The 27,034-nt window shown below is 39.7% G+C and overlaps 1 protein-coding gene across 1 annotated transcript in view; it reads left to right on the plus strand.

The window, feature by feature from the left end:
* Positions 1-8,285: 8,285 nt before the first annotated feature.
* XDH (xanthine dehydrogenase) overlaps positions 8,286-27,034 on the plus strand; it is a gene marked incomplete at its 3' end in the record, with an annotated part of 41,249 nt that continues 22,500 nt past the window's right edge. The window contains exons 1-12 of the mRNA XM_009080327.1: positions 8,286-8,532; positions 13,356-13,413; positions 15,855-15,951; positions 17,139-17,247; positions 18,332-18,458; positions 19,265-19,326; positions 21,694-21,762; positions 22,592-22,657; positions 23,117-23,203; positions 24,501-24,642; positions 25,423-25,515; positions 26,481-26,632. Coding sequence (XP_009078575.1) covers positions 8,479-8,532; positions 13,356-13,413; positions 15,855-15,951; positions 17,139-17,247; positions 18,332-18,458; positions 19,265-19,326; positions 21,694-21,762; positions 22,592-22,657; positions 23,117-23,203; positions 24,501-24,642; positions 25,423-25,515; positions 26,481-26,632 — 1,116 coding nt within the window. The remainder of the gene's footprint in view (positions 8,533-13,355; positions 13,414-15,854; positions 15,952-17,138; positions 17,248-18,331; positions 18,459-19,264; positions 19,327-21,693; positions 21,763-22,591; positions 22,658-23,116; positions 23,204-24,500; positions 24,643-25,422; positions 25,516-26,480; positions 26,633-27,034) is intronic.

Below are 27,034 nucleotides of genomic sequence, written 5' to 3' on the forward strand. Positions count from 1 at the left end.
AATTATTCAGAAAGCATTTGATGTTTATTTAACTTCTCTCCCACTGAGTGTAGTGAGAAAGGAGCTCAGTACTGAGTACTTTTGAAAATTTCACCCTTGGTGTCATCACTGTTTGTCCTGCTGTTTGGTCAGGTTGTCCAGCTTTTGTACTGCAATAATTTCTTTTGTAAGACGAGGAACTCAAACTAGCTCTTTTTGGCCACATAGAATTGCAAAGTGTAATGTGTAAGAAAACTGTTTTTCTAAGAATGTTCCTTTTATAAGGATGGCTTTGTACACTAAAGAATATGAAAGGTAGTTATAAAATAATGATAACATATAAAGATATATAAAATATAGAAGATATAAAATAACAATGTTTTAATTTGTCCAAATATTGGTTTTATTCAGAGAAAAGTGGAGAAGACTCAGTACATGACTCCAACAGATGGATCAAAGTGAGGGTTTGAAGGCCAGCTTGGTTAAGGTCTGAACCTCATAAAGGAAGAAGCAAGTATAAGAAATGGAACCTGCCTTTGAATAATAAAGTATAGTTACCAGAATAGCCTGTGAAAACCTGTCTACTGTTACTTTTTGCTTTTTCTAAAGTAATAATCATCATGTCTCTAATTGGCTGCCATTCCTCAATCTTATGGGTCTTCTGCTAGTTTGTGGTTCTTCCACGAGTTTGTAGCTGCTTTGTCTCAAGTGGAAGTGGTAACGCAGAGACTGACTTGATGCTCTGAACTGGCAAAGAGACTAACGGACTGGAGCCTGGTTCTTCATCTTTGTTCACTGTCGCTGTAAAAGTGGTTCACAGTAATAAGCTTCTGGACTAAGGAGATTAGATGTAAACAAGTAAAACATGTGAGCACATGCAAAAATTCACTGCCCAGAAACAGAACACTGAACAGAAATTCTTTACAATATAGATCTGATCTTGTGCCATGCACAGCTGTGATATGGGATGATGCAATGATGGAAAAAAAGGGTAATTCAGATGATCACTGTGATATCGATAACTTGGTGTTGATGATGCTGGAATTCTGTCAGTTCTTCTGGTGATATTTCAGCTCTCTGGTTACTGTTTGTATTTTTGTGCTCAACATTCTGTAAGACACGGAGGTCACATGTTACAGGATCCACACTAGGCCCTTCTAAAAGCTATTATCTGGTGCAGTAATCACTATCATAGAAATAGTAAGAAAATAACTAGGTCTTTCCTCTGGGCTCTCTTAGCCTCATTTTTGTCCTTCAGAGGCTCTTCTTGTAGATCATAAGTTTTGTGGCACAGAAACTGAAGTATCTCCCTTGTATCACAAGTATTTTATTGTGGTAATGAACCCAATAATGTTATAGAACTACTGATGCAGCTCCCCTGGGACAGAAATGTCAAGTGCTTTTATGTATGAAATCCAATTAGGATTGGAACCATCATAGTCTTCAAGGGGAGATGGATTTGAAGTTCTGAATTCTACTCCATTGTGGTTTTGTTTATATAGAACAGCTTATACTTTGTTCAAGGGAATAAAAGCTTTTGTTCTGTGTGTCATCTTTAATAAACTGGGTAATGTTGCCTCCTTTAACCGCTCAACTTGAGTTGCTCTGTATGTGATTTATCTCCTGGAAGGATCACTAAAAATGCATTGCAAAGAAATCAGGTTTGGTCAGCAGAAGCCAGACAGAGATGTGATTGGACATTCCTGTAGTGCTAGTAGTAGATATAAGAGAGCAGAAAACAACTAGCAATCTGTTATTAAATTCTACAGTCGTGACCTTGCTAACCATTGGAACACACTTACCTTGTCCTGGCAAAAGCAACTTTGAGAATTTCTATATACAAACGTCTTTATCTTAGTCTTTCACAATTTTTCTCGCGTATTTTTCTAAAGTGTTTGGTTAAAGCCCATCTTATCTTAATTTAATGAGGTTGTTAACCATGTTTACATCAAGATATGTCACCAGCATTCTCCAGAAAGTACAGGTATACCTGCACTCTAGTTAGGTGTCTTCATTAGTCATGCCATGTGTTTTATTGCCACAGCCCTGTAATTAATTCTTTGGTAAATGTCTCAACCTCATAGTGCCTGCTTGAACTCTGCAAAATTGCCTCCTGCCAACCCATGAAAGGTATCAGCTCTATCTTTTGTACTCAGATATAAAGTAATACAGGATATAAAATAACAGTGGGGGAAATATTTATATTTAAAATTTTATTTCTTCAAAGAAAGCCTCTCCAGTTCAGAAGGGAGATGAAAACTTGTTGATATTTGTCATCAGGTGGTACAAAGGGCAATCGTGGCAAATGACCAGATATACTTGGGATCTGCAAGTTCGTCATGCAAATATTTGAAGATGTGTAGCGTAGGGACTACTTTCATCTCTCTTTTAGCTGGCTTCCAAGTGAATTGTTGAAAAGTGGAAGTAACTAGTTCTTCATGAATTGGAAAGTTTCACATATGATGAAGGTGTAAGATTTCTGTTCAGTGCCTTTAAATATCCATACTTGGGTATAAAATCTATTGCTGAAAACAGCAAGTCTGACTATGAGGTAATTCTGTTCAAAAGTAATCCAGGTAATTAAAAATGTATGCTCTGGGTAGTCAGAGGTTCACAGACATGTTTAAGGAGTACATCATTCCAGGCTTTCTACATACAGACAGCTTTCTTCCCTGTCCATTTTTAATATAAAAATTTGGGAGCATGAAGGCTCTACTTTGAGGTTGAGACTGTAGGATATCAGGAATATGGCTTATGAAAATCTATCACTTGGACATGAGGTGGGATTGGAGGGGAAACACAGAACTTGAAGTAATTTGAGTTTCAACTTATGCAATATATGCATAATACATTCAGTTTGCAGACTGTTTAAGTTTCATTTTGAAAGCAGTTAATCTTTCTTTCATGCACTTACTGCTATAATGTTTATGGCTTTTCTAATTTTCACCTTAAATCACTCATGCTGCATTCACAGGAGTTGCTCTTGAGTGAGAACTGTCTTTTTCTTTCCTGCCTGATGTTTACAGTCTGTTAATATTGCTTGATGGCAAATTATTTAAATGAATTCATTCTGAAGAGAAAGCAAGAGAGTCTGGGGGATACAAGCTGACCATGAGGACTGACTTGAGACAACTAGCCTGTTCCAGTGATGGTGATGTCACCTGCTCTCCTGTATTATGTTAATAACAAAGCTCTTTTGAAAGACTCTGTGGGACTGACTTGCCACACTTGTCCAGTCAAGCTCTAAGTCATCTTAATAGTAGAAGCTAGTTGGGAGCTAGAAGGAAATCATAGTACAAGGTACTAAGATGTACAGGTCTCTGTTTAGGCAGAGGTTGTGGAGAGAGGCAGTCTTTTTCTTGGACAGACTTATGGAGTTGGAGAATGCTCACAAGCTTTTGGCATACAAATCCTTCCTAGACAGAACAGTCAAATGTTCAGTTGATTCAGGAAACCTTTGAGGTTCTTTGTTAGCAGGAGCAACTGTGGAAGATTTCTTGTCTTTGGAACAAACTGTCCACCAAAATAATGCATTAGAAATGAGAAAGTGATTAGCAGCAAGATACACAGGGCAGCCAGGGGACTTGTGCAGATGCCCAGACAGGTTTAGGACAGTATATGAAATAGAAATTTATATCATATAGCTGGTATCAAAGTTTTGACAAGGAGCCATATGCTGGACTGCATCTGGTGTATAGACAAGAGAAAAATAGACTTAATAATTTCCCAAGCAAAATTAATTTATGCCTTCACATGGGCAGAACACAACAAGCAAGGCAGACCTCTGTGTAGAGGCCATCTACTGTGAAGAAAAGCAGTGGCAAATTAGCCATATATGGGTATGGTATGGGAGCTAGCTTTAACTTACTTGAACTGGCCCAGAAGCTCCTGATTGCCTTCTCAGAGATTTTGGAATATCAGGGTATTTTTTGATGCCAGAGGGGGGTGCTTTAGCAGCTGTTCAGAAGAATGAAGAGCCCTGTGTGGTTGTTGCAGCTGCTTCCCTCCCCTTTCCTCCTGGAAACAGCCATTGGAGCAGTTGTGACAAGGACAGCAGCCAGTCTCTGCAAGCAGACTCTGCTTCCTTCTGGGACAGAGATAAAATGTCTAAATCCAAAAAATACTCCTAAAATGTCAACAGATGAAGGGAAAGAAACACCGAGAAGAAAGATTAAAATACCTGACTGATTTTATTGAGTTAGACTATCAGGACAGTTGTCTGAAGTTTCTCTCCCACAATACTCTAGAAGCAAGTAATAGACAGCCAGTAGGTGTCAAGTTAGCTGCTGCTGAAGACAAGGAACAAGACAAGTCTGCTTGAAAAGGAATTGTTTTTCAGTCTGGTATCTGAGACACCCTTTGTTCGGTCCCTTGGAGCTAGGTAATGAAAGAAAAACTAAATGTATTGAAACAAATCTTGCTTTGCCAATTGTTGTGAAGAAGAGACAACCAGCACTCCTCAACGGAAGGCTGAATCAACTTTGTTCATTTCTTGCTCTCAGAGGAAGCCAGGTGGAAGGACTAGGTAAATAACTATAATTAAACTCCACCCATCTTCAAAAGCAGGTGAAGAGATCATAATTCATGAAATAAATCTGTACAATTAGGCAACATTAATACAATTAGAAGCTGAACACTGAATGATTAGTAATTCATGAATAATGAGCTAGTATCCACTCACAAACCTCAATGAGAAGATCCAATTTATATTGGCTTTGTGATGATTATCTTTTTCAAACCTATATCTCTAAGCAGAAAGGAATTTAGACACCTCATAAGAAAGAGCATGAATTTCTCTGAGAAATGCCTTTGAAAATATGAGCAACACTTCACTTTCATACTCATATGGCAATATTATGTGGGATTTTAGATTTTTGGGAAGTTGTGTGGATTTGTGGTGTTTTTTTTTTTTTTTTGTGTGTGTGTATTATTGCAAAGTAATAAGTTTACTGTCTGTATTAGGATCCCAAAAACGTTTTGTTTCTTTGAGCTCTTTCTGGAGGCTTAGCCAATAACATGAATGTCCCTATCCAGTCAGACAAAAAGTTGACTTGTTTCAGGAGCCCATCTTCAACAGTTGTCAATAGGTGATGCCAAGGAGAAAAATAGACATCCTGAGGCAACACACTCTGCCTTTATATTCAGTCTATAATCAATACTGTGAGACTTTTTTTTTTTTTAACTCATAGAACACACTCAACAAAACACCAAAAGGCCCAATAGTTTATGCTCTAAAAAGGAATCTTTAAGAAGATATGGTGTGTACAGGTGTAAATAACTGGGTAGGCCAGATTATCAGGTGACCCTGATTTCAGCAGGTAGAGACTTCTTGAGATCCTGAAAAGAGTGTCCAGTGCATGTTTCCACAAAGGACACATGTGCCAAGTCAACGGAGATTGCTAGAACTAAAGCAAACATGTTTCCACTTCAGTGGAAAGATGCTGTCCACATGTTCTAGCATAGGTGGCTACTACATAAATGTGTAGTATTCCAGCTGTAAGAGAGTGACAGCAGGCACTGTGCAAACACTGGAAGTCTGATACATGGGGAACTGCATTAAAACACTGACTTGAGAATTTGTTGTATTTCCTGTATGCTGTACAAACTGCTCCTCATAAATACCCTTCAGAGCCACCTGTACTTTTCTTGGAAGAGGAACATGAGAACAAAGCAACAAACCTTCTCACTTTTGTTGTTTTAAATATTTTCCTTTATTACCTCTGGCATTGGTTTATTGCTTTACCTTCATGCATTTACCAAATTCTGCCCATAAACTGCTTGGGCATGAATGGTGTTTCCATAAATTTCACTGTATTTATTGAGCTATGCATGTGATCATCTGCAGAACAGACAATTATTATGATTGCAACAGCCAGGTGTGCAGGATTAACCAGTCAGAATGAGAAAAGTCAGCTACATTTTTTTTTCCTAATATATATTCTTGACTAATATCAAGTGCTTTCTGAGCCTTTGGTGAGTGAGTGAGACTGCAGGGAATTTTGATCTTCTAAAACATTCACATCTCAGAGTTATGAATGGACAAAGGGATGGTTTCTAAAATGGGAAACTTTAGAAGAAAGAAGAAAACTTTATCTGACTGATAAGTCAGGATACTTTGTCTCTTAACCAATTTGAGTTTGATTGAGGAAAGTTTGCCATTTTAGCTCACTTAAGAGAGTTTGATGCTGAGGGTTTGTGTGTTTGTTTTTTAAGCTTTCACTTTCTTTTCTGTGATTTCTGGTATTCTTCTGTTCTGTTTGGGGTGGGATTTGGTAAAAATGGCTAAGAGTCTTCAATAGCACAAGCTCTCATGCCCCAGATTTATTTAGAGCACTTGGAAAGTTCCTGTTCTAGGTGTCTTGGTTCTCTGCCTGTGAAATAGTAATAGACTGTCCCATCAGGGTGGTGAGAGAATGAATGAATTTGGTATTGTGTGATCAGTGACTCTGTTGAGATGAGGTCTGGAGTTTTATATTACCATGTACTCTACGTGTAGAAGTCATTATTATGGATGTATTTATCTTATTTTTATATTACTTATATAGTAGGTTGATGGATCAAAAATAAACCTTGTGATGGAATATCATAAGGTGCTGCTTACTGATTTAGCTGAAAGGGATAGTTTAGCTATAAGGTTATGCTAGGCAAGGCTAGCAAAAATCTGAGCATGGGTTCCTTTAAAAATGAGATGACATTATTACAAGTGTTCTTTAAACCTAGGAATTACATCATGCATTATGGAAAATACAGATTAGGAAACTAAATGTGTTTGATTTTGGTGTTAATGCTGTAATAGGTAGTTGCTTTAACATTGCTGTAACCTGTTACTTGTGGTTATGAGTAATAATTGTTCTTTAAAACATTACAAAACTATTAATGAGTATTAACCTTGTGTACACTAATTTTGACATTGATGCTTGCTAAATGAGGGTAGTGCTTGTGTGAATTTGCACATAGGTATAAAGCATCAGAGCTGAAGATTACTGGGAGAAAAAGTGTCATTTTTCTTGTATATATTGCAAAGTGGGAGGTGCCAGACAATAGGTGTCAGCACTGGTTCAGCTATGCACAACTTCACTGCAAGTGTAGATTAAGGCAGCTGGTTGTTAAGCACTGAATGCCTGTAAAGAAGTGCTGAAACAATGTCTGACACTTGTTACAAACCAGCTTTTCTGGGGGATGGACTGGGAGATACAGTGCATGAGTCAGAAGACAAAAACTGGTTAAAATAATGTAAGTATTGTGTTCACTGTGACTTGTTTTCAAAATACTGAAGGAAAGACTGTTTCTGAAAATTGTCATTTAACTAGGTTTTGTTGTTTTGTGAATTGTTCGGAGAGGTTCCTGGGAGGGAGACTTTGATATAGTTGAAGAGGGAAAGCAAAATCACAAGAATCAGAATGGAGCAGACAGGATTGACTACAGTGCTAGGAAACTTCCTTGAGACCTTAGAATTCTGCTGTTTTGTGGAGGAATTTTAATCTGGAACTAGGGGTTTAGATATCTTATTGGTGAAACCAATGCATGTCATATCTAGGGGCCTATTGATGATTCCACAACAACTTTGGAAGAAAAGCCAGGAAGACTGGCAAAATGTGAAGTTGTATGATGGTGAAGCCACAAGAAATCCCCACCAAGAAAATGAAAGACAAACCATTCTTCAAAGAATGGATTTTACTCTGTGTTTTGCTGGCAATATGCACCTAAGATCCAGGATGGAGGATTAAGCCAAAAGAAGGTAAGCCTAAATGCTTTAACAACCCAGTGAAAATAGTGTGGTCTTACCCTAGCACCTCTTTTGAGGTGCTGGATCAGAGTGTCAGTTCTCTAGAATTGCTTTTATCTGCACAAACACGTCTGTTTAAATTATGTCCTCAGTGGTGGAGGGTACATAAAACTGTAAATAAAAATAGTGAAATAGTCTTGCAGTCAGTCTACTAGCAGATGTGTGTGAATCAAGGATTCTTTTAAATAAGCAAGTGCTGTCATTAGAGATGGCTGCGTGGTGAATGCCAGGTGGATGGTTAGGCACGGAGCAAGAGAAACAAGTTTTTTCTTTGTCAATATTTGGTGAGGGATAGTTGGGAGAACCCCCTCCCTCCCCAGAGTTTGCGTTGTATTGCACAATACTGTGAATCCTAGCAGCCCTCGCAGTGGCACACTGCAAGTGCCCCAAGCCTGGCAGTGTAATCTAAAGGGAACACAGTTGAATTGAGATCTCTTGCTATATAAAAGGGGGCGTGTCACTCTGCTTGTTCCAGCTCCTTTTCTGTCATTACAGCTGCAGGAGCACCAACCAAATGCAGCTGGCACGCCTCTCCATTACCTCTTATATAATGTGGGGTTTCACAGGGCACTGATGTAGAAATAAAGTCATTCTTGTGGCAGAGTCATATTACTTGTTGTATTGCTGGTGCTCACTTCACTGTGGGGTGTAGGGCTGCTCTCAGAAGGGTGATCTTGTGGCCCTATTTGAGTGAATTTTGAAAGGTGTGCAGGATGGCTCCAAACGAGGCAGGGGATGAACTTGTTTTCTTTGTGAATGGTAAAAAGGTAAGGAAGATTCCAGCTTTCTGTCCAGCTTGCTCCTGGATTGTGGCTTGATTACTATTTTTCTAGCCATCTTTTTCCTCCTCTGAGGTTTTCTAATACCAGCACATATGCCATGGCATTTAAATATTAAATTGTGAAGATTATGTATTGCTTTGCTAAGTGGCTTTTTCTCTTCTTTGACTTTACTTTGTGAATTATTCAAAGAGTAACACAACTATATAATGGTCCTTTTACATTTTAGATTTATTTGCAATAATTTACTGCAATTCTGAGGGAACTGCTTTTAAATAATGGTGCACTGACTTAGTACAGGCATTCCTACTAGAAATAATGTCAGTAATTACAACAGATCTGGAAAATGTAACTCAAATGTAAGCATCCATATATAATTCATATGTTCAGTAAATAATTCTGACATTTGATTTTTCTAAAAAGGATTTAGTAAAATGTTTATTCCATTTCCATTTAAGAAGTTAGAAAAGTCTTCAGAATCAAAGCCCATTAGCTGATACTGATTCCTAGATCAGCTGCTGACAATAACCCAAGAAGTGACTGTCTCACAGGAGAGTGGAATGGCCCTTGCATATGATGGACATATTTGAACAGTTTGTCCCCTTTTTCAGTTTGGACTTTCCCTGGTCAGCATTGCAGCCTTGACTCTTCAAAAGCTTGTAACAAGTCAAGGCTGCCTCTTTCTTCGAACTAATGAGTACCAAGTTTGTTCTGTTTCTGACTTTGATGATCCTAGTGGGTCCCTTAGGATATGGCTCCATCCATCATAGAATCAACCGGGTTGGAAAAGACCTCCAAGATCATCAAGTCCAACCCTATTGTGGTTACTAGTCAATCCACTGCAAAGAATGTGATAGCACGGCCAGTGAGAAAGGTTACTGCTGTGTGAATTTGTGACAGCTCAACATTGCTAATGGGCTGCTGGTATTCTGTCCTAGTACAAAACAGTGTGGTAAGAGATGGTTTGTAAGATAGAGACTTAGGTGGCAGCAAATCCTTCTCTCTTGCATTAGCCCAGTCTACACTGTTGTCGAGAAAAAGTGTCCTTGCACAGCTGAGCATACTTAACATTCAGGATTGTTTATTTTAAGCACCTGTTTACTTCACTGGGCATAAAATGTGGCACACAACTAACTCAAAGTTATCATAATAGTCTGCCAAGACTAGAATGGAAAACAACACGCTCAATTTAAAACTAATAGTGGCAATTTTGTTTACCTCAGCTGACATGTCTGTCTCATGCATTTGTAGCATGTAATTTTAGTTCAAACACATGGAGTCAGTATTTCTATTCTGAATGCTAAGAGGAGTTCTACGCTTGAAGCCACATTAGACCTCTTCCAAAGTCTGACTGCAGATGGAAGCAGTCAAAATACAGATTTTATTTTTGAGTTTTGGAACCCTTTGGGTTCTATGTAACCGGTGAATGACAAGTTTTCAGTGTGCTGGTTTAAAGCAGAGCAAAATGTTCTCAGGACCAATAGCAGATTTACATTGTGTGGTTATATTCAGTTTTTTCATCTGTGTTCTAGTCCTTTTCCCTAGTAAATGAATTTGAAATCTCTCACTGACTTCAGGAGTAACACATTCACAGATTATAAGGTCCTAGAGAACCTTTACAGTTGACTGTCTGACTTTCTGTGTGGCAGACAAGTTAAAACCTTTTATTTTCTCTTCTTGCAAGTAATTGAGTGACTACAGACTTGTGACTGAGTGGGAGCTTGTTCTTCAGGACAGTGTCTGTTTCTCACATGTAGAACTGAGCTGGTGGAAAGCTTAGCATATTCGTTGGTAAACTAGGAGAATTTTTGTTTTATTTTTCTTTCTGTCCCTCTATTTACCTTGTTCAACTACTGGTCTTTAAAATAGAAAAAGCTTTCTTTAACTTTCTGGGAATCCTAATTTAAATATGACATTCTATGTTGTAAAGGCAAAGTTATCTGAATTTGTGAAAGGCAGGTAGAGAAGTCAGAAAACAGAATATTTATTGAGATCAAAGTTTTATACTTGAAATTATGGGGAAGTGAGCTCAACTCCTCTCTGGAGTAGCCCATGGGTTCTAAAAGTGTAGACTACTTCTTCAGAACCTATTCCATGTAGCACTTAAAAGCTTGGAGAACTGTAGAGCGTGGCTGGGCTCCCTGCTAAGGTAGATCTGAGTACTTAAGATTCCTAGAATCAGTAGACAAATAGACCTGTAGTACAAACACAACAGTAGAGAGCAAATTTGTTGAGAGTCATTTGACTGTCGGTGCCGTCCTAACATTTCCAACAAAGTTTCTTTCTGCATTTGATTAATATTTAAGCTACTGCAGGCAGTAAAATCCAGTTTGAATCTTCAGAAATGTAGCAGTCAGCCTGATATACCTGCAATATAACATTTGATTTAAAAAAAACAAAACAAACCATCAAACACTAAAAAACACTGACTGACCAAAAAAGAAATATTTCTGTAACTGCAATATCTAGGTAGTCTGATCCTGTTCCCATGAAAGCAATTGATATAATTCAGTTTATTTCTGTACAAAGACACTGGGGAAGTGAGCAAGGATTGTGATATTGAGCTGTGAATCATATTATACTGGGAATCAGACAAGAGAAGATGTTATCCCCACCCATGGGGTTTTAAAATATTTTAAGAACAAATCACAGCAGGTGATTGCAACAAACCACTGGAGGAATTACATGTTGGAGGATACACCAGCACCAATGACAATGAACAAAAGGCATTTTGTAAGGCAGTAAAAAATTCTTACTTTGTGCCCAGCAAGAGAGACTCATAAAGAAGCATTCTCCTACCAGGAGTCTGAGTGCAAAGAAATCACTCCTTGCTCTCTGATGTGTGAGATCTGTTAATCCAGAATGTCCTCCAAACTCTTATCCCTCATCTTCCTCTGATCCCTAATATCTGGCAGCATTGCAGATATTCAACTACAGTGGAATAGTTTGAAGTGGCTGAAGTAGCAATCCAGGGCTCTTGTTTTGAACAGATTAAGAGTATGGATTGTTCAGGACATGGTCTTCTGCATAGTGGGAGCCACTTTCTGATAAAGCTGAGCAAAGGTTTGATTTTGAGACTTAACATGTGCACTGAAAATGCATGAACTTGGGTGACTAAAGGCTTTACTGAATGATGGCTTAGGCCTGAATTTTATTTCTTACTTCCTGAAAAGAAGCCAGTGGCCAAAATTTTAAGTGGTTGTTTTGAGTATATAACAGAGCACTGCTTGGATTCTTTCAAGAAAACCTCTTGGGTTTTTTGGTCTAGGTATAGAATAACCTCAAAAGTCTTTAACCATTCTGAAGATTTTTCTCTGTGCCTGGCTATCTTGGAAGCTGCTTTGAAAGGGTTTGCAATGGCCATGAGCACAGATATGAGGAAGAAACTCAGCATGACAGTGATGGTAGGAGTTTCTGGGGAAGGCTTTTTGCCTGTGAAATGGCTCCGGAAGGCCTTTTGTCCATGAAACTCTTGTAGTCACAGGTATTTTTGGAATTATCTACTCGTGTCTGTTTGCCAAACTGCTGCAGAGAGATGTATGGCCTTAATCTGAGCCAATGCATGCTCTTATTTGTTTCTGTGCAGGGAACAGGAGCATTCTGCTCTGAGTAGCAGCAATGAGTGCTGCATGATTTACAGGAAGACATTCCCAGTCTAGAACAATGAACTCTGTCCTCTTGTAGATTAACCTCAATGCAGGAATGAGACGTATAAAAAATGACCAGTTGTGTTTTGTAGCAACAGCTTTATCAGATAATTCTAATAAACCTTGACCCTTTAGAATAACCTTGTCACGTGACAAAGACATAAAATTGAAGCAGTACAGAGGTTGCGAAGGTTTGTAATCAGTAAAAAAAAAAAAGGACTTGCACAAATTAACCTCTGCTTCAATTTGCCCCCCAAACTGGGAGTGATTAATTTCAACAAACTGTAACTATTGTACTTGGGACTTCATAACATAAGAGCCAAGAATACAGGACTACATTCTGGCACAGAGTGAATTTGACACTTTATTAATAACAGAAAAAGGGGAAGACAAGCTCTGTGGCCATTTAGAAGCAAGGGCAGAACTTTGGTTTCTGACCGCTGGGCAGAGGTTGAAGTAAAATGTAGTTTTATGTCTAATGGATAACTGGTAATAGTGTTGTTTACTAATAGGATGGAGCTGGCTCAAAATGTGCAGAGAAAATTCCTCCTTGCTTGGAGTTTCATAGTGCTGCATTTAGGATGGCTTCTAAAGGAACACTGATTCAATGCTACAAGGGAAGAAAGAAAAACTTCAAGAGGATTGGCACTTGTTGTTCATCCTGCAGCACCTGTATTGTCACATTAGGGTTTCCACTGCTGTTTTTTATCTCTGCAAAGTCTATTACTGATACAGTTTCTGTCATTCTGTTTATCTGCTCATTTTCTCTGTCTCTTCTAATAGTAAGACGAAGGGGCAAAGTTCAGTTATGCATGGTCAGTAAAGATGAGATGCCATTTGGTGGTATGCCACCAGCTCAAAACTTGAGTACAAAACACACTTCTTTCTCTGATGACTACTAATTCTGTTTGCCATTTTTGATGAAGAGTTTTTTTAAATTTGCCTCAGCATGCAAGACTGAAAAACTCTGATGTATGTAATGCACATACTTTCCTCCGACACAATGAATTCAAGGAAACTTTGTGTTTGTATATGTGACCAACACTGCAGAATTAATCAGTAATTTTGCTCCCTGCTTGCAGAAAGACCAAGCTTTCTTCTATCAACTAATGTATCTATCATGTAAAACATTCTCTGTGTAACAGTACCTTTCCCTTCTTGCAGGTGGTAGAAAAAGATGTGGACCCAGAAACAACTCTGCTAACCTATCTACGAAGAAAATGTATCCAGTGCCAGAAGAAGCTGCACAAGACTTTAAATGCCTATAGCATTTCATAATTGTTTACTGTTCTGTCTGTCACTTGAGTGTTAGGCAGAGCTTGCGCACAGAGTATAAGAGGGAGTGCTCTGCATGATCTGGTGCTTCTTGCTAGCAAAGATTACGGCTGGTATTCCAAGCTTAAACAGTAGCAAATTTGAAATAATATATTTTAAATAAACTTTAAATAATTTATTAATACTTCAAAGGAAAAACTCTTGGAATTTCTAGAAATTGGAATATTCTAGACAGAATGCAATATTGAGATGACAATAAAATTGAAAGAAATTTACGTTTGTTCCACACAAACTGTAAAGAATGTTCCGGCCAAAATATCACAGCCATTTGACCTGTTTGCTGTATCATCCAATAATTTGGATACTGCTGGGTAGCTAATATTCTGTAAATTGATAATTCTGTAGCTTGTTTATCAGATGACTCAGGGAGGCAAGCACAGAACTAGGGGTTCCCCCCACGTACCGTGGGCATGTTTACATGAACAGATGCAAGCAGTCACGTTTCACTCTCATTTGAAACTTGTCAACACATGAGTCAGATTAACTTCAGGAGCTGGGTAGCTATTACTGTGATGACCAGGCTGGCTATACTAGGTCTGGTTCAGGAGGTAGTGTCATTCCACCATTCCATGTATTCTGAGATTTTGTCTGGCCAGCTGGGTATGTACGTATGCCGAACTGTTCACATCTGTGTTGGTGTCTTCCCTGAAAAACTCGTGCATGTTGCTGTGTTCTTTTCACCATGCTGCTATGTTCTGTTTGTCTGGGATCTGAAGGAAGCATGGGGACATGCACCGCATTCCTCTTTGGGGTTTCCAGCAGAACTATCAACAGTCTTATTTATCTGAACATATCTTGAGTGGGTAAAGGTCAAGGGGAAAAATAAATGGCATGATTCTTGTGCCTGTGTGCCCTTCTTACCACTAAAACTTTTGTGTCTAAGCTTGTTGATATTCAATGCAAAGAGCTTTGTAAAGAGATAATCAGAGCTCTTCAAAAGCTACTGATCTTCTACATGAGCATTCTGGTTAATTTATTTTGTAAATGTCTAGTTAGGGTCAGTAAGTACTTTGAGAAATATACTTTTTTGAGGCAGGTTAGCACTGTTGTCATGAGAAACATTGGATGGCGTAGGAAAGCTGTATTTCTTCTCATGCAGGCACATGATTGTATGAAAAGCAGACACAGTACTTAAGAACATGGTTTAGCGGTAGAATTGGCAGTGTTTGGTTTACAGCTGGACTTGGTGATCTTAAAGATCTTTTCCAGCCTAAATGATTCTATGGTTTTTATGATTCTTTGAAAATGGTCAGTTCCAGAATCTTCGCAGTGAAGGCAAGGGTGATTTGAGTTCCCTATATCACAGTGCCTATTGCTTTTTCCAGCCTAAGCTGATTATTTCAACACAGGCATGTGTCCATTGCCAATGAAATCAACTGGGTTTTTTTCCCTGCACCAAAAGACTCTCAGCATTGTCCAATCCTCTTTGCAATAAATAACAGCTACAATTTACCTTCTAATGAGTGAAGGAACCCAAAGCAGAAGTGATTCAAGGAATTCTCTCCTGATATCCCTTTGCAAAATATTTGATGTAATGTGTAATTGTAAAGTACAGACATGATCTCTGCAGCCTGTGGAGAAATCTGCTTAGGCCAGTCCATATGCTCTGTGGGGTCCCAAGTGTCTTTGCAGTGATTCTATGCATCTCCACCAGTTCTGGCTCTCGGTGTGTCCCTCCTATGGTTTTAAGGGGACCTGGCTCCTGGGGACTGTGCTTGGCTGGTTTTGTCCCCAGCAATGGGCAAGCCATCCTAAATGGGACCAAGAGAGAAGTTAGGGTAGCCAGACCATGAGTTTTGAGATGCAGATGGTTTGTGAGCAGTTCAAGTGCAGCTCCCATGTCAGTGCTAAACTGTGTGACTTCTAGCACATAGTGACTGCCCTGCCTGGGAGCCTTCTAGGTGGTAGGAGCCACCAGGTGTAGGAAGAAGTCAACCACCACCAGTGAGAGGTGCTGAAGTAGGTGTCATCATGTGGTTCAGGGATGTGGATGCATGCCTGAACAGCTCCTGCTCAGCAATTACCAAATGTTTTATCTCCCTTATGTCATTTCTTTTTCTGAGTAATGAAAAATAGGAACTGCTAAAGTTCAACATTCTTTTTGTTTATTCTAAGAGTCTGTTGGAACATGGGCTGTGTCCTTATTAGGGCTTTGGGTGTTCATCTCAAACTCACGTGCCAGCATTTGAAACTTTACTTATGTGAAATAATTAAGCAGAAAAACAAGTGCTTTTTTTCCAGCAAGAACTTGTTGCTCAGCCTTGATTGACAACTTAGGCAGGTTTCTGCCAACACTTTTCATGTTTTCCTTAATTCCTGTTCTCTCAGTGGGCATGTGTGGAACCAAACTAGGCTGTGGAGAAGGTGGATGTGGTGCTTGCACTGTTATGATATCCAAGTATGATCCCTTTCGGAAGAAAATCCTGTATCCTTTGCAATCTGAACTCTGCAACGGAGAAATGAAATGGGGACAGATTCAGGTTCTTCACATTCCAGATACGTTACTAGTTTTTTAAAAAAAGTTATATAATGTATGTTTCTGCCAAAACATAATTTTTCACTGTCAGAACATAAACTCAGAAGGCTAAGACAAGAAAGTATTTTTTCTTAAATTGTACAGGGCTGATAGGGAATTAGTTAATTGTGTCCTGCAATATCTGTGCTCATTCTAGCATGTGGGCCATTTCCCAGTTCAGAAATCCTCTCACAGTCTAATGTAGCTTTTTCCTGTGATGATCCAAATGATGATTACTGTGATAAAATCTTTATTATTATTGTATTACTACAATAATCTGGTTTTCTGTATGCTAGAAGATATTAACTTTTCTCTCTACTTGTATTGTAACCTTCAGAATTACTCTTCTTTCCTGAGAAATAAACTCTCCTGCTCTCACTTCAGTTAATCGAAGGGTGAAGCAATGAAATCAAACAAAAAGGCAAATGGAAAGAGAGGACTGGGCAGAGAGACAATTCCCAGTTTATTTTTAGTGTGGGGAGTAGAAAGCACTGAAATGTTGGATATATTTGGAATAATGCTTGGAGACACTTTAACTTGGGAACATCTGACTAGTCATTCTGCTTTATAGCGTGGCCTTAAACAGGATATCTTTAGGGTCATTATTCTCTCTTGATTGAAATGAAATAAAGCAGTTGGTTCCTATAAGAATTTTGTCGACATTGCTCTATTTTACCTTCAGCCTAGACTTTTCCCCCATGTGTACCATCTAGAAACTGCTTTCTAGATAAATGGCCAAGAGCTCCATGCTCTTAGCTAACTTTGTGAGTGGCCAGCTGTGTAATATCTTGGTATTTGCAGTCTGTCCTATAAATTACTTACAGAGGTTCTGTGGCTTACCATATCACTAGGATGCTTAAAGTTGTTATTTCTAGGCCAAATTCTATGGCATATGCTCAATTTAAACTTCAAGTGAAGCTGGTAACTTTGGATGACTAGGTGCTGTAGGATTTGGCTTGTAACAAATCCTTGTATCAAACCTATTTAAGTTCTTCTGTCTACTGCTACAGTTTCTGAGTTCTGTTCAGTCCTTCTGTTCATTTTTGCTCTTGCTGAGCAGCACTGTCAAATGAAATCACCTTAATTTATAATTTTAGCCACTTTACTGCCAATGCTTGCCTCTTCCCTGTTTGTGCCCTGCATCATGTAGCTGTAACTACTGTTGAAGGCATAGGAAACACAAAATCCAGGCTGCACCCAGCCCAGGTAAGTTAATAATACTGGTAACTTTAAAACCCTCTATCCGTGTTTTGTTAGTTAATCCTATTAGAATGTTGTGACCTCCATCATAATGTTAAAGCCAAGACTAACTTCCACATGAGTAGCCTGTACTTGCAGGGATGACTAAGTGACAGAATCAAACTCCTGGGTCAGTGCTGCAGCTCTGTTATGCCCTAACAAGTTAGCTGGTGCTATCCTGGCTTAATTGCAAATGCATTTGTTCTAGGGCTACATGTCTGTAATTGGTCCACATCCTGGACTGGCAAGAGTGATGCTGTGGGGAAAGTCAATATAATGACTTGGAGCTAGGAAATCTGAGATACTTCCATGGCCTTCTCTGAAATACCTTGGTTTCTCATCCTGCATAGTTAGGAACCTTCCCTGCAGTAGTGAAGTAAAGTTTGGTTCAGTGATGTTTCTGGAGTCCCAAAATATTCTTGGTGGGGAGGAGTGACAGGAATGTGAAGCCTTGTTCTTCTTGCAAGGTGCTATAATGCAGACTTGGCTCAGCTTTGTCAGAGATCCTCCTCCCCCGAGGTAAACTGTGATTCATCTCGGTTTGCGCAGTGGGTAGGATTTGTGCCAATATCTAACCAAGACAAGTAAACGACAAAGTGCAAATTAGATGTGCATGAAGGAATGGCAGCCAAGTTTGACCTTTGTTTTTTCTTCTTCTTTTCCCTACTTCCCCTGAAGATTCTGGCAGCTAAGCTTTTGAAATTTAAACTCAGGTCTATACAGTTAGCCCCCACTTTCCTAGTATGGTAAATCTGAAGGACTCCTGGTCTCACTGGAGGCTTCTAGTCATCTTTAGTTGCATTGTGAGTTCAAAGCCTAGGTGCAAATTTATCAGACTGTTCTCTTCTTTGAAATCTGCTTTAGTGACTAACTGACCGTCTCATCAGAGTATATCCGATGATAATCTTAGCTCCTCTGGTGAGATTGTGTGTTGTTTTGTTTGTTGGGTTTGTTGTTTGTTGTTTTTTTTAAGAAAGATGTTACAGAAACCAGCACAACAATAAACTCACCTGGATATTATGGGCTAATGGTTGTGTTTACTTTTTCTCAGGAGAGAATAGCAAAAAGTCATGGGTCTCAGTGTGGCTTTTGCACTCCAGGCATTGTCATGTCCATGTATACATTGCTTCGGAACAACCCTGAGCCCAAAATGGAGGACATAGAAGATGCTTTCCAAGGTAACACTCATAGCCCTGCAGGGGTGCAACCTATTCTGCTTTCATTATGTTTCATATTTGATTATGCCCCTTCACCAAAGGGCTTGGAGGTGCAGCTTTATTTAAAGGTAGTCGATTGTTATGTGGTTGAGAATTAGCTTTTCCACTAGGAGACTAGTCAGGTGATATGAAGTGAACAAAAATGGCCTGTGGAAGATCTCACAGATCATCATTGTTTGTCCATAAGCTGGGGCAAGTGGCCTCAGTCTTGGATTACGAACTCACGAACCCACTAAGCTTAACTCAGAATAAAATGTGGCCTGTTCCTGTGGGGCAAATAAGAGCCCCCACATCTCCTTGTTTATTCATTGCTGTCACAAGAGCCTACAGAGGTGACAGAGAACATGTGGGCCAGGCAACCTCAGGTAAAGGACCAAGACAGCAATACACATCATGACATGGGGAGGTTAGAGTCGTTACTGTGTTTCCAGCAGTGACCCAAGAGGAAATCAGATGTAGGAGAAAGCAATCTGTATATAATTCAGGAGATGGAATAGTTTATATACTGACTAGACTCACAATTGAAGTGAATGAATACTGAATAAGGCAGATTGAATTTGTTCTGAATGAATTTCAATTTAAAATTTCAACAGAAAGGGATAGTAGGATTGTTGCAAGGTTAATAATGAAATTTTACTTCTCCCAGTTTCTTTTTCAGCTTTATCTAGATTTGACAAGCTTTTGTGAGAACCAGTAAAATGTTCTAAAAGGAGATAAGTTTTTAGCCAAATGACACTAAATTTTTATTCTTTTGCTCTGCAATGCAGGAAACTTGTGTCGGTGTACAGGCTACAGACCCATTCTGGAAGGATACAAGACATTTGCTAAAGTAAGTGGCTTCAGATAATGTTTAAAAAAACAAACTGGTAGGCTGTCTTTCTCTCTGTTACTGAAATACACCTTGACTTGAAATGGGAAGGAAGGAAATACACATGCTATAAAACCCAGCTCTGACTCTTGACCCATTTGTATGTGCATCATGCAATTATAATGCAGAAAGATCAAATCCTTTACTCACTGCAGTTGCTGGAAGAGGAACACTTGAATAAAATCTGCCTGATGATCCCTTTTTGGATCACAGGTAATCAGACCCTGTAAATCTGGTCTGTAAATCTCTGCATAATACAGCTTGCAGATGACCTCTGATGTGGAAAAAGTGTAAAGGTATGGTGCACTGATAGGGACATGCTGTGGAAGAATCTGATGAGGAAGTTGCTTTCTTGAAAGATCAGCTGCAGAGTTGCAATAGCTCTGAAAAGAAGTTGAAGTTACTGCTGTATAGCTCTTGCCCAGGATTCTGCTGGTTTAGGTGAGGTATGAAGCTTTCCCATAAATTTTCATCTAGTCCCTTTGTTCCTGAAAGACTGCTGAAGGCTGTGAAGAAAAGTAGATAATTAGGTACTTTAGTGATTAGTAGCCTCTTATGGGGCTACACTGGTATTAAATATCAAAAGGTAAGAATTTAGAATGCTGCCCATTAACTTCATTTCATTCTCCAGAATTGCAATGAACAAAAGAGAATCCAAGCAGGAAAATGAGATCTGAAAGGCTAATAAATCCAGTTTATATAGTCTACTTGGATTTCCAACAGGCTTTCAACAGTGTCTCACCAAAGGCTTTTAAGGACAATAAGCAGCCATATGGGGTAAGAGGGAAGATCTCTATATGGATGAAAGATTAGCTAAGAGGCAGGGAGTGGCAGGTAGGAGTAAATGGTGTATTTTTGCAGTGGAGGGAGGTCAGTGTTGGAGTATAAATCCAGTTTATATAGTCTACTTGGATTTCCAACAGGCTTTCAACAGTGTCTCACCAAAGGCTTTTAAGGACAATAAGCAGCCATATGGGGTAAGAGGGAAGATCTCTATATGGATGAAAGATTAGCTAAGAGGCAGGGAGTGGCAGGTAGGAGTAAATGGTGTATTTTTGCAGTGGAGGGAGGTCAGTGTTGGAGTTCTGCTGGGAACTGTGGTGGGAGAAAGGATGTTGAAGGTATCTCTAAATGCTGTGGCAAAGACCGTGAGTAGTAATGTGAGAAAATAAGTTAACATATATCAAGTTAGTCTGAGTAGTGAAAGCAGGAACAGACTTTAAGGAATTTCAGAAGGATTTTATGAACCTGAGAGATAGGAGAATAGAATGGGATGCAAAATTCAGGGTAAATAAATGCAAAGCAATTTACAGAAAGGCACTGAGTCCCCATTTCACGTATAAAATGGTAGGCTGTGAGCAGACACAAGTTTACTACGCAGGAAGATGATCTTGGAGGTCTGGGAGACAGTTCCATGGAAGCATCAGCTCAATGCTCACTGGCAGTCAGGACACCACTTTCAAGGGTAGAGAACAAAACAGGAAACATTGCCATGCTTCTGTATGTATCATGGCTCTTCCTACACTTCCTGTCCAGTTTTGGTCCTCTCATCTCTAATAGGGTATAGCAGAACAGGAGAAAATTCAGAGAAGTGGAAGAAGGATCACATCTGTGGTAATCTGACTTTCATATAGGGAAGCACTGAGTAGTCTGGGCAACTTCAGCCTGGAAAAGTGATGTCAGGGAGAGGAAGGAGCTCCACATAGCCCATATAGTGGTTTCTGTTGACCTCTGATGCAGATCTACAGAATTGTGTACAGGCATCTGCTGTTTGCTGCCTCTCCCAATAAAGGAGCATTTCAAGAAATGAAACTAGTAGGAGTCAGATTGTAAACAGAGGGAGGTAGTCTGCCATGTACCAGGTATCTCACCTGCAGAACTCACCAAGTGTGTGGTGGGTACTAAAAGCACAGGCTTCAGGGGAGATACTTAACAGAGAGCTACTAAGGGTTACTGAAGAGAAAGAAACCACACTGGGCTAAGGTAGTCCCTGAGCTGAATGTAACTGGATGCTGGTAGAGTACTAGGTATTATATTGTATGTGCTTGTCCCTTTTAGTCTTCTTATCTGGACCAGAGACACTGGAGGAATGGTCAGAATAGCTCTAAACCAGAACAAGAGGTCTATTAGTAGAGTGGACATGACCATGACCTAGCCACCACAGGATACTGCCTTCCACTGGCAAGAGAAACACCTGCTTGCTTCCATCTCCCATTTCTGCTTTGGATATAATATATGGGGGGGTCAATATCTTTCAAAAGGAGATCAAGTCTACTTAATTTCCTTGGAATCCGCCCATTTTTCTCAGAACAGTTTTTGTTCCTGCAGGACGTGAATTGTTGCGGCAGAATTGCCAATGGCACTACCTGCTGTGGCAGTGGGAAGGGAAATAGCATGGTAAGCTGAACATTAAAACCTATAACCTCAATTTTCAGTATAGTATTAGAGTGCTGATTTATTAGTCACCTCTCTGGCTTTACTGTGGTACAGATATTCAGTGCTACCTGAGCTGTTTTCAGTGTCTGTCTCTTGGAAGATGCTGTGACTGGGTATGTTCTGATTAGCATGACTAAGCACCATGACAGGTTTTACAATAGAGATTCTTCTCAATCTGCAAGGTTCCTTCTGAATCTTCAAGGTGCAACTCTTCTGTGAAACAGCATGGTGACAACTGTAAACAATGTGTTACCAGATTCTGGTATATTGAAGTGATCTCTCTTTATGTGAAAAAAGATCTGAAAACCAGTTAAATCCTCAGTATGATATTTCCCAAACTTTGCAGTCTAATGATGAATTAAGTAATTTAATCTCCATTCCAATGCATTTTACAATTGGAACCTTTTGGAGTATCGGGTGGGAAAAGAAGTTATTCACGTTTTGTATACTAGTTGAGGGAAAAACAATAAGAAGGAAAACAAGGAGTTGAGGAATAAGGTAGTATGAATATAAAATTAATTTAGGAAACAGAGAATAGAATTAAATTAATTGCCAGGAAATTCCAGTGAATTTTTGTGGATTCTTTGTTGGGAAACATCCAGTGTTCCATGGAATACTCCAACAATTATGACTGCTTGGAGTTATTTCATCAAAGTAGCTTATTAATGAAAAATGTTACTGCAAAGTTCTGCAATCCTGGGATAGAAAAAAGGGGAGAAAAATATTCTGTAAAAGTTGTAATGTTCTGACTTTGCTTAGAATAGCTGAAGTATGCTTGGTTCTTTTTCAGAATGGGGGCTGCTGCGGAGGAAAAGCCAATGGTCCAGGCTGTTGCATGAATGGAAAAGAAGCCAAAGTGGTAAGGTGCCTCTCAACTATTAGTTTTTTCTTTATTTCTGATGTTTTGAAGTCTTATCTCTGGCTTGTTCTATGCCGAAGCCCAATGGTTTTAATTTAGCTGTATTTTTGCAAAGCAGTTTAGACCAATTTATATATAATGATCAGAAAAGCATACCTCAGAAAAGGTTCCTTTGATGTAATGCAACATGCCAGCATGAAAAAGATGTCACTTTTGATTGACAAGAACATATCAGTGTGTTCAGGGTAGAGCTTTCTGACCAGACATGCCTTTGGGTCAGAAAAATAGCACTGAAGAACCTTAAATGATGGATTAACTGGCATCGTTTCACTGTGTTTGCCACTCTTTACTCCATGAAATAGTAACAGGAATTTGACTAGAAAGAGGAGTGAGTTGGGGTTGTATGTGGATAGCTCATTCCCCTGTCACTAACCGTTTGTGTTTTCTCTGTGATAGACAACGATGTCCTCCAGCCTGTTCAATTCTTCTGAGTTCCAGCCACTGGACCCCACACAGGAGCCAATCTTCCCACCAGAGTTAATGGTAAGTTCGTTCAAAAAGAAATAGGATGTGATTTGCTGGCTTCATTGCTCTGCACAGGGTTTGCGTGTCTCTGCCCTAAGGAAATGGCCATGCCAAAGATGGCGCTGATAAAGGAAAATGCATAGGCATGAATCCTTCCCTGTTTCATAAAACAGAATGTGTTTAAGTCAGGGTGGCTTAAAAAATATGCAGGCCAGGTGCCTGTTCCAGCTGGCTGGCTTTTGTTTCTGCTTCTCACCATATGTGCCTCTGCTCTTAGGTTGCCTTCCTTTCCTGTCACTGCCTGTCCAGGGACAAAACAGTTGCTGATATTGAAATTTCAGTTTACTAAGTCAGATGTGAACATATATTAAATATGGAGGTATCTGAGCCTACCTCACTGTACTCCCTTTATAGTGTAGGAAGAGAAGTAGGAGCTATGGGATGGAGCTGAATAAATGTCTCAACAAGTAGACTTTCCAAAAGCATCAACTTCTCTCCTCTTAGTGTAGCAGTAGAAGTTGGTTGACTCACACTGACATTAAAAGTTAGGTGAGATTAGTTTCTCTCCATGTTTCATTCCTGGTTTTTTTTTTGATTTTCCCCTAAGCAATGCATCCCAGCCAAGAAGCTAACTCAGCATGTGGCATGTTTGCAGCTTTCTTCATATTTAGCAAACAACCGAAGTTCAGCCATTAGTTCTGCTGCTGTACTCAGCCTAAATGTATCATGAGCTACAGCATGAGTGGATTCTCATAGACCATAGCATAAGATATATTCAGCTTGAGATAGGCCACCTTTGTTTCTTCTCCAAGATGTTCTCCTGCCCAAGGGTTGACCTCATGTTGGTGTGAGTCAGACATGTCAGTCTGTTTTCTTCAGGCACTAGATGAAGGAGTTAAAAAGGGAATCAGAATCTGGCCTACCTGGTAACTAAACTTCATCAGTGCTAAAGATTGACATTTTTTGATTGAGATGAGAATGGAAACCCCATTACTTGTAAGGTGGCTGAAGTTACAGGTATCTGCCAGAACTTTGGGCAGATGGAACTTGCTGGCAGAGATCTTGCTAGAGAGATGTGGCAGCAGAATGCACCTGGCAGTATCAGGAAGGGAAAACTTTGGTCAGCATGAAAAATTCTCTCATCACTGCTAGTAGGAAGATGGGGAATGGCTAACTGCCAACAGTGTGAATATCACAGCCACCTGTCAGTAACTTGACTGAGATGAATCCTAGCCTGGCATAGGCATGGGCAGCATGTGAGCAGGGATTCTTTGCTTGATGTAGGGTCTGAGCAATATCTGAATTCACTTTGCAGACTCAGAGTAACAAACAGCAGAAGCAGCTGTGTTTCAAAGGCGAGCGTGTGATGTGGATCCAGCCTACAACTCTCGAGGAATTTGTGGCTCTCAAATCCCAGTACCCCAATGCCAAAATTGTTGTGGGGAACACAGAAGTGGGTAAGAGAGAGAGTGAATGCTCATTATGAGCAGTTGGAAAACTTTACATGGAGTATTTTGTGAGAACAGTGCAAATGTAAACCTCCTTCATGACACTGCTGTTTAATCTTCAGGCTGTGTGTAGGAACAGATTTTCTTCTCAGGTAGATTAATCTCACAGTGTGTGTTCTTCCTTGTTCTTTGCTGTGTTGGGTGAAAAAAATGCTAATCTAGACCTCTAAGTCTTTTTGTATTTTGTGGAATTTTGAGAAGAGGGGAGTGGCACAGCAAAAAATGTTCTCATAATCAAATGAATTCAGCTGTGAAACCTGCATTTTGAAGGACTTTTCATTGAGCAAACTCTTGAAACTTGAAGTCTTACTGTTTTATCACTCCAAATAGATACTTCTGCAAACATAAGTGCTGAGGAGGAGAATTCAGACACGTTTAGTAATTCTGTTATCCTGCAAAATTGGTTCAGGAAACAATCCCAAAATATTGTATGGTTCATTGTATTGATTGTTCTTTCCTGAGAGATTATGTACAACAGGTTACACAAGCGCCAAATAACGTGTTTAAGGTTATTGTAAGCCTAAAAAAGGGTCTAAAATTTCCCCATGAGAATTCTAATGTTAGTCAAAACATCATTATATTTGGTATATCTGTGTCCTTCTATAATCCATGCTACAGATGGTTGATGAACTGACTCTTTGATAGGCCTGCTGCCATTTCACTGGGAAGCAGCTAACGTCAGCTCTCTGTCACCTGTGTGTAACCAAAGGCATCTTATTTTTCCTTCAGGTATCGAGATGAGGTTAAAGAACATGTTGTATCCAGTGATAATAGCACCAACATGGATCCCTGAAATGAATGCTGTTCAGCACACTGAAACAGGTGAGCAAAAGAGGCAGAATGCCTGTGAAGTGACTGAGTGGGGACTCCATGGAATAATAAAGGCAACATGAAGGAAAATCCACAGATCAGAAACTGCTTTCTGCATGCATTACACCCTTCCCATGCAAGGAATCCAGTGAGGCATATGGAAAAAATGTGAGCTGGGGCTGTTTAGCCTGGAGAATAGGAGGCTCAGAGGTGACCTTGTCACACTCCACAACTGCCTGAAAGGAGTTTGTAGCAAAGTGTGGTTTTGTCTCTTCTCCCAGGCAACTAGTGATAGGACAAGAGGAAATGGCCTGAAGCTGCACCAGGGGAGGTTCAGGTTAGATATCAGGAGGAATTTCTTCACTGGAAGGGTGACTAAGCCTCGGAACAGGCTGCCCAGGGAGGTGATGGAGTCAACATCTCTGGAAGCATTCAAGAAAAGGCTGAATTTGGCACTTAGTTCTATGCTTTAGCTGACATGGTGGTGTTCACACAAAGGTTGGATTCAATGATCTTGCAGGCATTTTCCAACTGTAATGATTCTATGATACTATTACATTTACCTTCATGGTAGAAATGAGTCAACCTTACAAATAGATGTAATTAAGACAATGCAGTGCATGTGACCCAATGTCTGGTAGAATATTTAAAGTATGGAAACTGGAAAGGAGTTGGATTTCACTTCTCAAAGGACAAACTAATACCTATAGGAGGCCAATATTGCTAATGATACACCAAGGCAAAAGGATGCTCTGTTGCTATTATGTGTGAGACAGTACCAGCATGAGCTGTAATTTGAAGGTGAATTTTGTTCTGAGGATGTGATGTTTACATGCAGTGCATACTAAATAATCTAGTGTGACTGAATGTCTAATTAAACTCGGAGGCATCTAAGCTTTGCAGGCACAGTTATAACTGTCCTCCTGTACCTTGACATTTTGGAGAACAACAATTCTTTTCCTTTGTTTTTTTTACAGGGATCACCTTCGGTGCTGCCTGTACCCTGAGCTCAGTGGAGGAGGTGATGAGAAAAGTGGTGGCAGATCTTCCTCCTTACAAAACAGAGGTCTTCCAGGCTGTCCTGGAACAGCTGCGGTGGTTTGCAGGGCCACAGATCAGGAATGTTGCTGTAAGTGATTCAGGAGCACCAGAGACTGTAATTGAAAGCTGAGTCTGAGGAGCTGGCCTGCCTCATCTAATGTTGGTGGGCCTTACGCTTCACACACGAGAACATTTGCAAACCTCAGCAAAGAAACTAGTCACATAAACCAACTCCAGAAACTGATTGCAACATGGGTCTCAGCTGGTGTCTGTGCTACACTCGTCACAGATTTAGCAAGAAAGGGAAACATGGCAGTTGTTCAGGTCTTTCATTGCTGTTATCAGCTAGTGGGGGAAATTTAACAAAATGTATTGAGAGTGTTGGCCAGACTTCAAAGAAGTAGGTGTGCATATTTCTGCGAGCACAAATGTTGTAGTCATTGTGTTAATGCATCAGATCTGGCAAATTTTCCTCTGGTTTTGAAGGGAA

Source organism: Acanthisitta chloris, unplaced genomic scaffold (genome assembly GCF_000695815.1).
Source record: "Acanthisitta chloris isolate BGI_N310 unplaced genomic scaffold, ASM69581v1 scaffold20748, whole genome shotgun sequence".
Lineage (NCBI taxonomy): Eukaryota > Metazoa > Chordata > Aves > Passeriformes > Acanthisittidae > Acanthisitta > Acanthisitta chloris.